This window comes from Eptesicus fuscus, chromosome 20 (genome assembly GCF_027574615.1).
Source record: "Eptesicus fuscus isolate TK198812 chromosome 20, DD_ASM_mEF_20220401, whole genome shotgun sequence".
NCBI classification, from domain to species: Eukaryota; Metazoa; Chordata; class Mammalia; order Chiroptera; family Vespertilionidae; genus Eptesicus; species Eptesicus fuscus.
This window is the reverse complement of record NC_072492.1, coordinates 29,163,794-29,177,409: the sequence shown is the minus strand read 5'-3', so window position 1 is coordinate 29,177,409 and position 13,616 is coordinate 29,163,794. Positions and strand designations below refer to the sequence as shown.

At 41.2% G+C, this 13,616-nt stretch overlaps 1 protein-coding gene and 1 non-coding gene across 2 annotated transcripts in view; both read left to right on the top strand.

Annotated features, from left to right (window-relative positions):
* The first annotated feature begins 382 nt into the window (after positions 1 to 382).
* On the top strand, positions 383 to 523 carry LOC114234444 (U4 spliceosomal RNA). The gene has a single exon (XR_003620645.1). It is a non-coding gene; the product is annotated as a U4 spliceosomal RNA (small nuclear RNA).
* Positions 524 to 12,098: 11,575 nt separating this feature from the next.
* The window catches only part of APPBP2 (amyloid beta precursor protein binding protein 2), a 48,388-nt gene continuing 46,870 nt past the window's right edge, over positions 12,099 to 13,616 (top strand). Inside the window, exon 1 of the mRNA XM_008149502.3 lies at positions 12,099 to 12,512. Within this exon, the coding sequence (XP_008147724.1) occupies positions 12,375 to 12,512 (138 nt within the window). The 5' untranslated portion in view covers positions 12,099 to 12,374. The remainder of the gene's footprint in view (positions 12,513 to 13,616) is intronic.

The following is a 13,616-nucleotide window of genomic DNA, read 5'->3' as shown; positions in this document are numbered from 1 at the left end:
GTTCCACTTATTCGTGCATTCACTGGTTAATTCTTGAATATATGTACTCTGGGGATTGAACCCACAACCTTGGCATATGGGGATAACACTCTAACCAACTGAGCTACCCAGCCAGGGCCTCCCAAATGAGTTTTAACTTCACAGGTGGTGTGCTCTGAGTATATGGAATAGACTGATAAGACTTACAGCAAATCTAAAACAAGCCCTTTCTTGAATTCTCTTCACTGGCCCCAACAATGCTCAAATTCTGCTATGTTGGTACCTAACCTATGGACTTAGATTGCTTTAGATGATTGAAAATCACTATTTTTTAGGAAATGAAGTTTTGTGGACTAGGGACTTATAGAGAAACATTTTTGTGTGTACTAAAACTCAGGAAAAAAACTTTGTACAGTGGTAGTATCATAGCCAATGAGGTTTATTCAATGTGCAATTATTGCTAACTGAACACTTTTCCCAATACCCCATCATGACAACTTGACATATAGTCGACATTGGCAATTTTTGACAGTCTCTATGGAGACTGAATAAAAAAATAAGAATAAAAATTCAGGAAAAGGACAGAATTGGTTTGGAATATTTTGGGAGGAGCTGGAAAGTCCACAGTGGGCCTTGTGGAAGATGAATAGAGCTGCAATTGTCAAAGAAAGAACCCTGACAATAAGCTGGCACCTGAATGAGACCTCTCCAGCTAGAGCCCTCAGTAAGAATTGGGAAAGGGGAAATTTGGGGGTTTTAATTCTTTGGGAGTAAGAAGGGGGAGATCTATTTTGGAAATATCAATTTCTCTCAAAATATAAGGGAAAGGAACCATTCTGTTAAATTTTAAATGTTATGATTTTTAAAAATAGCTGGCTTAGTATTATTTGGGTGGTGTCATCCAATAAACAAGATTTGAAAATTTAATTGAGCAGAAATAAGGTGTGAGTTCTCATGTAGTATATAATGTGGCTGTTGGATAAAATGTGAATGTTCTGCTTTGACCCATTCCAAAGCTTTAGAGACCAGTATGAAAGAGGCATTCATAGAGACCTTGAGGAGCTAGACTACTTGTCTTAGTTGCTTTAGGCCAGTGTCTGGGAGGCTGGCCCAGGATGTGTGGGCAGGACTAGTCTGACATTACCTTCATCTCCTCCCCTGGAACATCCAAAGGGTACACTGTGTTCCAGGAAAAAAATGATACAAAATGATCAGCACAGAACAAATTCTGAAAAATTTTCCTATAGGACTACCAGTCTGATGAGATACATTAAAACATTAAAAACATGAACTGAACACGTAAAAATTTAAGCTACTTACTCATAAGGCTAAAAAATCACCATAAATACAAATTCCAAATCAGAAAAAATATTTTGCATCACTTGATAAAGGGTTGGTATTCTTAATATATATTATTAGAAGTCATTCCCTGGGTTGGGTGGGGGGGGGGGAGGATAAAAATGTAAATAGGCAGCTCATAAAACATAATAAATAGGTAATAACATGAAAAGCTTTTCAACTTCACTAATAATTTTTTAAAAATATTTTTATTGATTTGAGGGAGGAAGGGAGAGGGAGAGAGAGAAAGAGAAACATCAACGATGGGAGAGAATCACTGACTGGCTGCCTCCTGCATGCTCCACACTGGGGATCAAGCCTGTAACCCCGACATGTGCTATTGACCGGAATCGAACCTGGGACCCCTCAGTCTACAGGCTGACGCTCTATCCACTGAGCCAAACCAGCCAGGGCAACTTCACTAATAATTTACAAGTACAGATAAATTCAGCAGTAAGAAAAAGTTTACACCTACTAGAGAAGTAGCAATGTAGAAGACAATTACACCCAATGAATTTCCACGTTATGGAAATTAAGCAATCACATCTTGTTGGTGAAAATGCAAATTGTACAGTTTTTTTTGGCAGGGTTATATGACAATGCCCGTCAACCTTTACAGTGTGTATTCCTTTTAAAGCATCTAGTTCCTCTACTAGAAACGTACCTTACAGATGTATTCATACAAATAGAAAAAGATACATGTACAAGGTTGTTCATTACAGAAATATAATGGGAATAAATACCTAAGTTCAATGTAAGTATCTAAACCAAAGGGAAACGTTTACATAAAATGGTAAACATCTCTCTAATGGAAGACTCTGGCACCATGAAAAATAATGGGATTGAGTCTTAGCTGGTTTGGCTCAGTGGATAGAGCGTCGGCCTGCGAACTAAAGGGTCCCGGGTTCGATTCCGATCAAGGGCACATGCCTGGGTTGTGGGCTCGATCCCCAGTGCGGGGCGTGCAGGAGACAGCCAATCAATGGTTCTCTCTCATCATTGATGTTTCTATCTTTCTCTCCCTCTCCCTTCCTCTCTGAAATCAATAAAATATATTTTAAAAATAATAATGAGATCGAGGCCTGGCCGGCGTGGCTCAGTGGTTGAGCTTTGACCTATGAACTAGGCAGTCATGGTTCAATTCTAGGTTAGGGCACATGCCCAGGTTGCGGGCTAGATCCCCAGTAGTGGGCATGCAGGAGGCAGCCAGCCGATCAATGGTTCTCATTACTGATGTTTCTATCTCTTTCTCCCTCTCTCCTCCTCTTTGAAATCAATAAAAATATATTTTTTAAAAAGGAAAATAATGAGATCAATATCATTTTACTGCATTATTGTTCAACTTAATAAATTATCACAAAACCCTTACACCCATTAACAGCCCAGAGCCCCCTGATGCACTCTCCCAGTACTCTCCAGAGGTAACCACTTCCTGATTTCTATCTCTCTAGGTTAGTGTTGCCTGTCTTGAACTTTAAATAAATTTAATCATTCAGTAAATTTTCTATCCTGTCTGGCTTCTTTGGTCATGATTTTTGGGAGATATATTCACATCGAATGTTGCTACAGTTTGTTAATTTATGTTGCTATCTGGCATTTTTATTAAATATACAAAATTTATCCACTCTACAATTGGGTTGTCTCTAGTTTGGGGTTATTATGAATAAAGATCTGTGAATGTTTCTTTTACATTTTTTTTTTTAGTTCAAATATCTGTGTTTTCCGATGGTCTTAGGTGACCCTGCTAGCAGTTCTCAACCTGTGGGTCTCGAGAACCGCTGCTGTAGAGCCTAAGACCATCGGAAAACACAGATATTTACATTACGATTCATAACAGTAGCAAAATTACAATTACGAAGTAGCAACGAAAATAATTTTATGGTTGGGGGTCACCACAACATGAGAACTGTATTAAAGGGTCGCGGCATTAGAAAGGTTGAGAACCACTGTTCTAGGGTTTTACTTTAGCTTTGTTTTGTTTGGGCCCTCAATTCTGTATCATATTTTTTCCTCTTTGGTTCATTCCTTCATTTTGGTGCAGTCCATTCCCTAAATGTTTTGAGAAAGGATAATGGAGAGCAATTATTTTGAGATCTTTTATTTCTGAAAATATTTTTATTTTACTTTCACACTTTTTTTGTTTTTGTTTTTGTTTTAAAATATATTTTATTGATTTTTTACAGAGAGGAAGAGAGAGGGAGAGAGAGTTAGAGAAACATCGATCAGCTGCCTCTTGCACACCCCCTACTGGGGATGTGCCCGCAACCAAGGTACATGCCCTTGACCGGAATCGAACCTGGGACCCTTGAGTCCGCAGGCCGACGCTCTATCCACTGAGCCAAACTGGTTTCGGCTACTTTCACAGTTAATTGATAATCTGGCTTAGTAGGGAATTCTAGGTTGGAAATAATTTTTTTTAAATACATTTTATTGATTTTTTACAGAGAGGAAAGGAGAGGGATAGAGAGTTAGAAACATTGGTGAGAGAGAAACATCAATCAGCTGCCTCCTGCACACCCGCCACTGGGGATGTGCCCACAACCAAGGTACATGCCCTTGACCGGAATCGAACCTGAGACCCTTCAGTCCGCAGGCCAACGCTCTATCCACTGAGCCAAACCGGCTAGGGCAGAAATAATTTTTTTAAAGGAATTTCCTAAGATCATACACTAATAAATATTTTTACAATAGCATTGCTAGTGAGAAGTTTGATGTCATTTTGATTATTTTTATTTGTATTTTTATTATCTTTTTTATTAATTTCAGAAAGGAAGGAAGAGGGAGAGAGAGATAGGAACATTAATGATGAGAGAGAATCATTGGATCAGCTGTTTCCTACACTCCCCACACTGGGGATTGAGCACACAACCCAGGCATATGTCCTGACCAGGAATCAAACTGTGACCTCCTAGTTCACAGGTCGATGTTCAATCAGACCAGGTTTGGGAAAATACTCCTAAATTATGTCTGGATTACTTTCCACTCCTCTATTTTTCTCTCTTCCCTCTCTCTCTCCTCCTAATATTTGAAAATGTCATGACTCTCAGTCTCATCCTCTCTTTTTTCTCTTCTATTCTCTCTATTTTCTGGTTTTAAGTTTTTCTTCGACTTTCTGGGACATATCCTCAATTTTGACTTCCAAAATTAATATTGAAATTATTATTTCTGTGATCAAATTTTTTTATTTCCAAGAGTTCCTTTTACTCTCTAAAATTTAAAGTTTAAATTCCCCTTTTAAATTGCATATTTTTTTTTAATATTTTTATTGAGGTATTATATGTGTACATATCTTACTATTACCCCCCCACCCTTAAATTGCATCTTATTCTTGTTTTATAGATGCAATAACTCTGAGGATATGAGAAATAGTTTTGTTTGTTTTCTTCTCCCAAATCACATAGGTTTCCTCCAAGTTAATTTTTCTATTTGTTTTGGTTCTTTGTGTTTTATATTAGACTAGGGGGCTGGTGTACGAATTCGAGCACAGGTGGGTTCCCTTGGCCTGGCTGGCAATCGGGGCCGATTGGGGCCCTCTCGCCCAGTTCTTATCAGGGCCAGCTGGCTGGGGGGAGGGACTGCGGGAGGTTGGCTGGCCATGGGAGGTTGGCTTTGGGAGCGCACTGATCACCAGGGGACAGTTCCTGCATTGAGCATCTGCCCCCTGGTGGTCAGTGTGCATCATAGCAACCGGTCATTTGGTCAACTGGTCATTCAGTTGACTGGTCATAATGGTCACTTAGGCTTTTATATATATATATAGATGTTTTCATCTAATGTCTGGTGGTGTGTGGATCCTCAATATTTAATATTGAGTGGCCTCTAGGCAACGTATGTGGCTGTGACTTGTTCACTGTGTTATTTACTATATTGTAATCTGACTTAGCTTTTTTTATTGAAGAATCTTTGGTGTCACTTTGTTTAGCTCTTTTGGGCTGACAGACTCCCTAGAGAAGCCTCTTCTCCGGCATGGAGAATAAAGACCAGACTGACAGCATTCTGGAAGCTGAGGCAGGAAGAAGGCTAGGTCTAGAGGTACTATCTTAACAGAATGAAAATTTTCACTTAGAGTACCTGCTTTTAGTATGGAACCCCTACTTTCAACTAAACCTGGTTTCCCCCAAACCAGAACCCTATGTTTTATCCTTTCTAAAGAATAAGTTTCCATTTTTTCTGCCAGGATAGAAGAACCAGAATTTTGTTAGCATGTGTGGGCAGCTCGGAACTTTACATTTTCTAATCAAATTTTCAGTCAACCTTACTGTTTTTAGCCCCTTCTTCCTGCCCCTCCCCAATTCCAGGGATACTTGGTGCCCCATATTCCTGAGTCTTCTAAGATGGGTAAAGTTAAGGTGGGGTTTATGGTAATTTATTTCTGTAGCTGTATTAATTTCATCAAGCACCCACTTTATTTGGTCTACCTGGTTTGCTATCCACAATATTATATTCATCCTAAAGTTGGCTTCCTTTATGATAACAGGCCAGTTACAATCTGAATATAAGTTTTCATGTTTATGGGTAGCAGAAGAAAGTTGCTCACCCAAATGTTTAAAAAAAATAAAGGAAGCCTATCCCTTCAGTATAATTATGACAGTTTAGGAACATGCCTATGCCTATTTCTAAACCAATAAAGTCTACCTGGAAATGCCATGTTCTGATTGGCTTAGGTCTGGATTCCTAAACCCATCTTGTTTGTATTAGTTACCTATTGCCACATAACAAATTACCCTAAAACTACATGGCTTAAAACAACAACAAACATTTATAATCTCTCAAGGTTTATGTGGGTCAGGAGCAACTTAGCTGAAAAGTGTTCGTGTGGGACCTTTCATGAAGATTCATTCAAGATGTCAGGTGCAGCTGCAGTCCTCTGAAAGCTCAACTGAGACTGGGGGACTTTTAGGTGGCTCACGTACATAGCTGATGCCTCAGGTCCTCTCTTCAGTGTCCTTTCTACAGGGCAGCTTGAGTATCCTCACAACATGGTGGCTGGCTTCCCCCAGAATGAATGATTAAAGAAGGAGAGTGTTAAATGAAAGCTATGTCCTTGGAAGTAACATAGCATCATTCCCACCAGATTCTATTTGTTAGATGTGAGTCACAGTAGAGGAAGAGAGCTTCTCTTTTCCAATAGTTTCTGTTTCCTTTGCCAGGTTAGGGAAGTTTTCAGTCATTATTTCTTCAAATAGGTTCTCAATCCCTTGCTCTCTCTCTTCTCCTTCTGGTTATCCCAATGATGCAAATGTTGTTATGCTTGATGTTGTCCCAGAGGTCCCTTATACTATCCTCATTTCTTTAATCCTTTCTTTTTTCTTTTCTTTTCATGTTTTTTTTTTTTCCTGTTCTATTTGGGTGTTTTCTGCTACCTTGCCTTTCAAATCACTGATTTAATCCTGTTTCATCTAATCTCCTGTTGATTGCTTCTAGTTATTATATTTTTATTGATTTCTGAGAGCAAGGGAGAGGGAGAGAGAGAGATAGAAGCATCATTGATGAGAGAGTATCATTGATCAGCTGCTTCTTACACACCCCCTCCTAGGGATCGAGCCAGCAACCCTGGCATGTGCTCCACTAGAATCAAACCTGGGATCCTTCAGTCCTCAGGCCAAAGCTCTACCTACTGAGCCAAACCAGCTAGGGCTCTAGTACATTTTTAATTTTAGTTATTGTAGTCTTCATTTCTGACTGGTTCTTTTTTTATGGTTTTCATGTCTTTTTATGCTTACTAGCTCTTTGTTGAATTCTCACTAAGTTCCTTGAGCATCTTTATAACCAGTGTTTTGAACTCTCTCCTTCTCCCTTCCTCTCTGAAATTTATTTGTAAATTTTTATTTGCTAGAAAGTTATTTCATTGTGAAGCAGGAAGTGTCAGATAAGTAAGGATAAGGATTAAATAGAAAGTGGGAAGTGGGAAGAGATACAGTATTGACTCTAAATAGACTCTGATAAGTTAAGAATAGATATTATTAGCCTTAGAGAAAACACTGAAAAAATAATAGCTAAGAAGCTAGTAAAAAATAAAACTAAATATTAAAAATATTAGATTATTCCATTTACATAAAATACTAAAACAGAAAATAGTAATAATATTAGAAATTACATCAGTTGCTTGAGATGCGGCAGTTGTGGAGACTGACTACAAAGGGACACCATGAAACTTCTGGGGAAATGGTAATGTACACCTTGACTGGGATGGTAAATTATATAAATGTGTATATTTGTCAAAAATTATCAACCTGTATACTTAACATGTATGACTTTTATTGTGTTTAAGTTATGCCTTAGGCCCTAACCGGTTTGGCTCAGTGGATAGAGCTCCGGCCTGCGGACTCAAGGGTCCCAGGTTCATTTTCAGTCAAGGGCATGTACCTTGGTTGTGGGGACATCCCCAGTAGGGGGTGTGCAGGAGGCAGCTGATTGATGTTTCTCTCTCATCGATGTTTCTAACTCTCTCTCCCTCTCCCTTCTTCTCTGTAAAAAATCAATAAAATATAAGTTATGCCTTAGTAAAGTTGATTTTTAAAAAAGTATTGTGTCTTTGACCCAGTAAATACACTTGGTGACTTCAGCTTTGGGAGACATTTGTAGTTTTTGCTTGCCAGACATCCCTGACCTCATCTTTTGGTAACACCACTTGATTTTTTCCCCCCCTTAGGTAACAACTCCTTTCCTATTGTATGTAATTTTGGTGAATAGTCAATTATATTGCCTTGTCCTCCCTGGTTCAACCTCACCAATCAGACTTTATATTCCTGGAATTTGAATCTTGAGTCATGTGGTCCACAGACCAAAATTGGTTCAAGCCCATCATTGCTGTGCTTTTCTCCTTTTGAATCTCAAGATGTTCTTGAGAGACAGATTTTTGTCTCCGCCCTTAAAGATACTCTCTGATACATTGGAACTGTCAGCCCCGGTGACAGGCTGTCAGTAGCCATCTCTGGGAGGTTGACTAAGGCTCTTAGGCACACAGAAATGATTCTGTTTCTCTGAGCAACTCAAAGACCTTCATAGATACTGATTGCCCCAGGTAATTAAAGACAGTCACTCTATTATTCCCATATCAAGCTGGGGGGCCTGTGATGTTATCAAAGACCCATCTGCCTGGGCCTATCAGGCAGCTGTTCCCACTGTTCATTCTTACTGCCTTTCTGGACTCTACTTATGAAAGTAAATCCTCTGCACCCAGATGCCCCCAAATCTTTTTTTTTTCTTTCATTCCTACTCTAGGACCCATGCAGAGGCGTGGGGGTGAGGGATAGTGGTAGTGAGGAGCAGGGTGTAAGATACTTCCTCTATAATCACATTCCTATACTTTCTACTTTGGGCTTTTCTCCTTCTTCCTCCTTTCCAGGGAAACTGGCTGGTGTAAGGGATGGGGAAGCTCTATTTATAAAATCTACTGTATTGTCTTTGCATAAGTGTTCTTTCTGTTTCTCTTCAGGGCCTAGACTTCTGAAAAGCAAAAGCAAAGAAAAGGCTCCTTGTTTCCATCTTCTGTGTTCTCCAACTTAAAACAAATGGAGAACTATTCTATCTGCTGCCTCAATGGGGGGAAGGGTTACTATTATAATTTAAAACTAGTATCTTACCACATAAACAAGATGTATATGTGGTAAGATAGACAACCTTATACGTGTCTATTTGAACTTGTGAAGAAACATCTATAAATTAAGTTGGCATTTGCACAAAGACTGGCAAATGAAAGGGTTTATTAACCATTGCTTCTTAGGGCCAAATGGGGATATTATGTATGTTAATGAAAACAGTAGAGATCAAGAAGAGGGGGAGCATACCAGTAGGTAGATAGCAGTCTGGATTAAATTTGGAGACAGAATGCCACATGTAGCAAGCAGGGTGATTTTAAGAGGCCAAGACAAGATGGACAGTAACTATGAACATATTCAGGTAACTCTTTAAGTTTTCTGCAAATACGGGTAATGGTATAAGAGATAAGAATTGGGCCAGATTTTCTATCTGCATTGTTTCCCCAAGTGACAAGAACTTGTTGGCAAAGCCCTGCTCTGTTCTTTAGTGGCTTAAAATTACAGAATAATCATTTTGCCTCTACGGTGTGTGGTGCGATAGGCATGCTTTAACGACTCTGTTTATGAGGACCATGTGATTGATTGTTGGTCTGTGGTTGGGTGTTGAATATGTGGATTTTTACTTGGAGGGCTCTGAAAAAGACTCCTCAAATTTAGGACAAAAATCATTGTCTCCATTTTGATATTCTATGTTTAGGCAGGTCACTATTATAAATAGTGTAGCAGAAAGTTAAGGAAATTGTCCACTACAGGTTATGAATTGTATAATTTTCATGAACGGATTCATATACTTAGTATTATATAGCCCAAGGAGGAAATAGGTTCAAAATGGATTCTAAAATGATGGGTTCTTGAAAACTTTAGGGGATTGGAATGGGGTGTTCTGGTGATCTCTTATGGCATAACAAACCACCCCAACCTTAATAAATGAACTACCATTTTATTATGGTCCTGTGGGTCAGGAATTCAGACAGAGCAGAGCATGGATGCTTGTCTCAGCTCCATTATACACTTGGGCCCTCATCTGCCAACATCTTGGAGTTGAAGTCATTGGAGATCTCTTCACTGAAACAACTGGTACCTGAGCTGGGACTGTTGACCAGAGTGCTTATATATAGTCTCTTCATGTGGCTTGGGCTTTCTGAGAGCATGATGGTCTCAGGGTAATTTTTACATGGTGGCTCAGGAATCCAAGAGTAAGTATTCCAGAGAACACATGGACTCTACATGTCCTTTTCTGACCTAGCATCACTTCTCCTATACTCTATTTGTTGAAGCAGACACAATCCAACCAGATTTGAGAGGAAGGTACACCTTGATGATGGGAGAAAATGCAATTTAAAAATGGTCACAATGTGTATCACCTCTTAGGATTCTCAGAATTCTGTCTGGTCCCAGTTCATGTTTTATATAGCTCTTATGGTGCAAGGCCTCCTGCTAAATTTAAGGCCACCAGTAGTCTAGGATTAAAGGGGATCTGGTGGACTATAAGGATAACTTTGTGATACAAAGGACCTTTGTCTGCCAAATTGTATAGGCGGCAATGGCAGTTTAGCAGGCCTCTTCCTTATAGCCTTCTGCAGCTGGCAATGCAAAATTCTAGACCTCCTTCTGGCTCTGCAGGTAATAGACAACTGCTGTTTTTCTTCAGATAGACTCTGATCCTTTTACTTCTCTTACAATCCTATAAGGATTCCCTATCATCTCCAAGATAAAGTCCAAGGCTACGAGCATTACATTTAAGCCTCTTTATGATCTGGCTCTGACCACTAAAAACTCAGATGCTATGCTATCATCCAAAATATGAAAGCCAGTATTTACATAATTATTGAGTTCATATCCAAGCTCTGCTAGGATTCATTAATTCCCTAAGGGTACAAGGAAGAACATTTCTTCCTCATTTGAGGGTGGTCCACAATAAAAATGGCCTAGTTTCCACTGGTTTCTCTGTTCAACCAGTTCTTGAGGGTCCAAGCCTATAGTGCAGTGATGGCGAACCTATGACACGCGTGTCAGCACTGACACGCGTAGCCATTTCTGATGACACGCAGCCGCTGATGAAACATTTGCTGCTCCTGAGGATGAAACATTTGTGAAATAATGTTTTTTCCTGAAAGTGACACACTACCCGAGTTATGCTCAGTTTTTTGGCGAAGTTTGACAAACCAAGCTCAAAAGGTTGCCCATCACTGCTATAGTGATTCAGAATGGGTGGATAAAATTACTGCATGTAACATACCTATATTTAAAAAACTATCATTTTTATCTGAAATTAAAATGTAACTGGGCATTTGTTTTTTTAAAGATTGATTTTAGAGAGAGAGAGAAGAAGGGAAGTAGAGGGTGGGAGAGAGAGACACATAGATTTATTGTTCCACTTATTTATGAGTTGATTGGTTGATTCTTGTAAGTGCCCTGACCCCGGATGGAATCCACAACCTTGGCCTATGGGGAGGACCCTCTAACAAACTGAGCTAGTTGGCCATGGCACTATTATTTAATTCCATAATCAGGCTAACCTTCCTACCAAAATCTTCTAAAGCAAGTTCTTTTTGTTGTCGTTAAAATTTGTTTGGAACAAGAAATATGGTTTTTTTTACAAGTCACGAAGCAGGGAGGCATGGAACAGACTGACATACCTGGATGTGGGGTTGGTGGGACAAGAGATAAACCAAAGAACTCATATACTTATATGCATAGCCCATGGACACGGGCAATAGGGTAGGTTGTGAAGACCTGGGGGGTGGAGGTGGGGAGGGGTTGAGAGAAGGGGGGCAAAGATGGAGGAAATGGGAGATATCTGTAATTCTATCAACAATAAGAAATATATTTAAAAATGGGGGGAAATTTTCCAAACAGTGCGAATGGTTTATACAATGAAATTCAAATCTCCCTTCCATCCTGACCCCTAGTTCCTGGACCAAAGGTTCTTACCTTGGCTTAGGGACCAGAGTCTAAGGAAAGGTTTCTAGAGTCATGTGAATTCTCTGCATACTTTTCAATGTACTCACATTGTGCATTTTTGTGAGACCAGGATCCAAACTTTTACCTGAGGCACGAAAGGAACAGAGCCTAAGGCAGGTTTTGCTGAAGGGAGACCGAGACGTTCTCCGCGCTAAGGATCCGGGCTCTGCTCTTTCCAAGTTTTCCGCCTGCCGCATTCCTTCCCTCCAGCGCGTCGGCGCGCGCTGACGTCATGACGGCGCACACGCAGCCCCGCCCCTGCAGGGATCCGCGCTAGGACGGAACCCGGGTTTCTCTCAAACCCGGAATGTGAGGCCTGGGCCCGTCGTCCCCAGGTCCCTGTCCCGCTCTTCCCCGGGCCCTCCGCCTGCCGCCGCTGTCCCCCAACTCGCCCCAGAGGAGCCAGGGCGGCCGTGCCCTTCTGCCGGGTGCCCGCGTGGCTGCCGCCGCCCCTCGGAATCGTCCGGGGCCGCCGAGGAGTTCGCTACGGAGGGAGGCGGGGGCCTTTGGGAGGAGGAGGAGGCGGTGGCGGCGGCGGAGGAGGGAAGGAAGATGGCGGCCGTGGAACTAGAGTGGATCCCAGAGACTCTTTACAACACCGCCATCTCCGCCGTCGTGGACAACTACATCCGCTCCCGCCGGGACATCCGCTCCTTGCCCGAGAACATCCAGTTCGATGTTTACTACAAGGTACGGGCCTTGGGCCTGCTCTCCGCTCTCCTGCCGCAACCCGTGGGGCCGCACCCCCTTCCACGTCTGCGAACCCCCGCGGCAACCCCTCACCCCTCGTAGCAGGATGGCCTCCCGAGACATCTGGTGCGGTCTCGGGGTTGCCAGTATAGAAACACCCTGTCTCCATATTCTCTGTCTTTCAAGCTTTTGGGCCTTGATTGGTATCTCTTCCAAAGGAGTCCCCGTTTCGGTGTTCCCTCCTATACGGTGCCCCCCTGGGTAGGCCTTCGCTTGGACTTCCTCTATTGCGTCCCTCTCCTTCCCTTCTAGCTTGTGTCTTCGGGATATTTTCTGCACTCTTTTCCCAATTGTCAGCATCAGCTGGACTTTTTGCTGTGCTCCATCCCCCCCTCCCCCACACACACACACACAAACCCCTCTTCCCGGCCCCTTTCCTACTTTTCCCTCTCTCCTCCCTCCTTCCCAAGTTTTTTTTTTTTTTGCTTCGTGTTCCTTGGTTTCTCCTTTCTTATCCTAATTGAGAGGGAGTTGAGGAATTATTGGAAACAGTCGTGTGCCTTATTTTTTTAAAGCTTTGGTTTTCGTTTATTCTTGGAGTTAAATTGGGAATTTTATTAATTGGGAGTGTTGACAAACTATTTGAAAGGAAAAAGGGGGAGGGGTCTTTCCTAAAACAAAAAGCTTTAGAATTTAAATTATGTTCATGTATTGGGAAGTTGCAATCTTGCAGCATTCCTAAATCGCTCCCCCTCAAAAATCTCAACAAAAAGTCTCCAAGTCACTCTCCAAGGAGTTTCAAGGGTAAGAGTCTTTAGACGTGGACAATTTTTGCAGTGTTTTTAGAGGGAGGAGAACTTTATGGACTTGGAGTCTCCCCTTTCCTCTCCTCCCCACATTTGACTGTGAACAGTGGATTTATTATTCAGTTCTTGCCTTCAATTGGCGTGGAAAACTCCTATTCTCCAGTAGACACCCATACAAAATTTGCCTAAAGTAGAGTATGATTTATTTCTTAGACCTTAAATATTTCCTCTTGCTTTGTAAGTTGGCTGGGACAGTGTAAACTGATATTTAACAGATGTGTATATTCTTGTATATGCT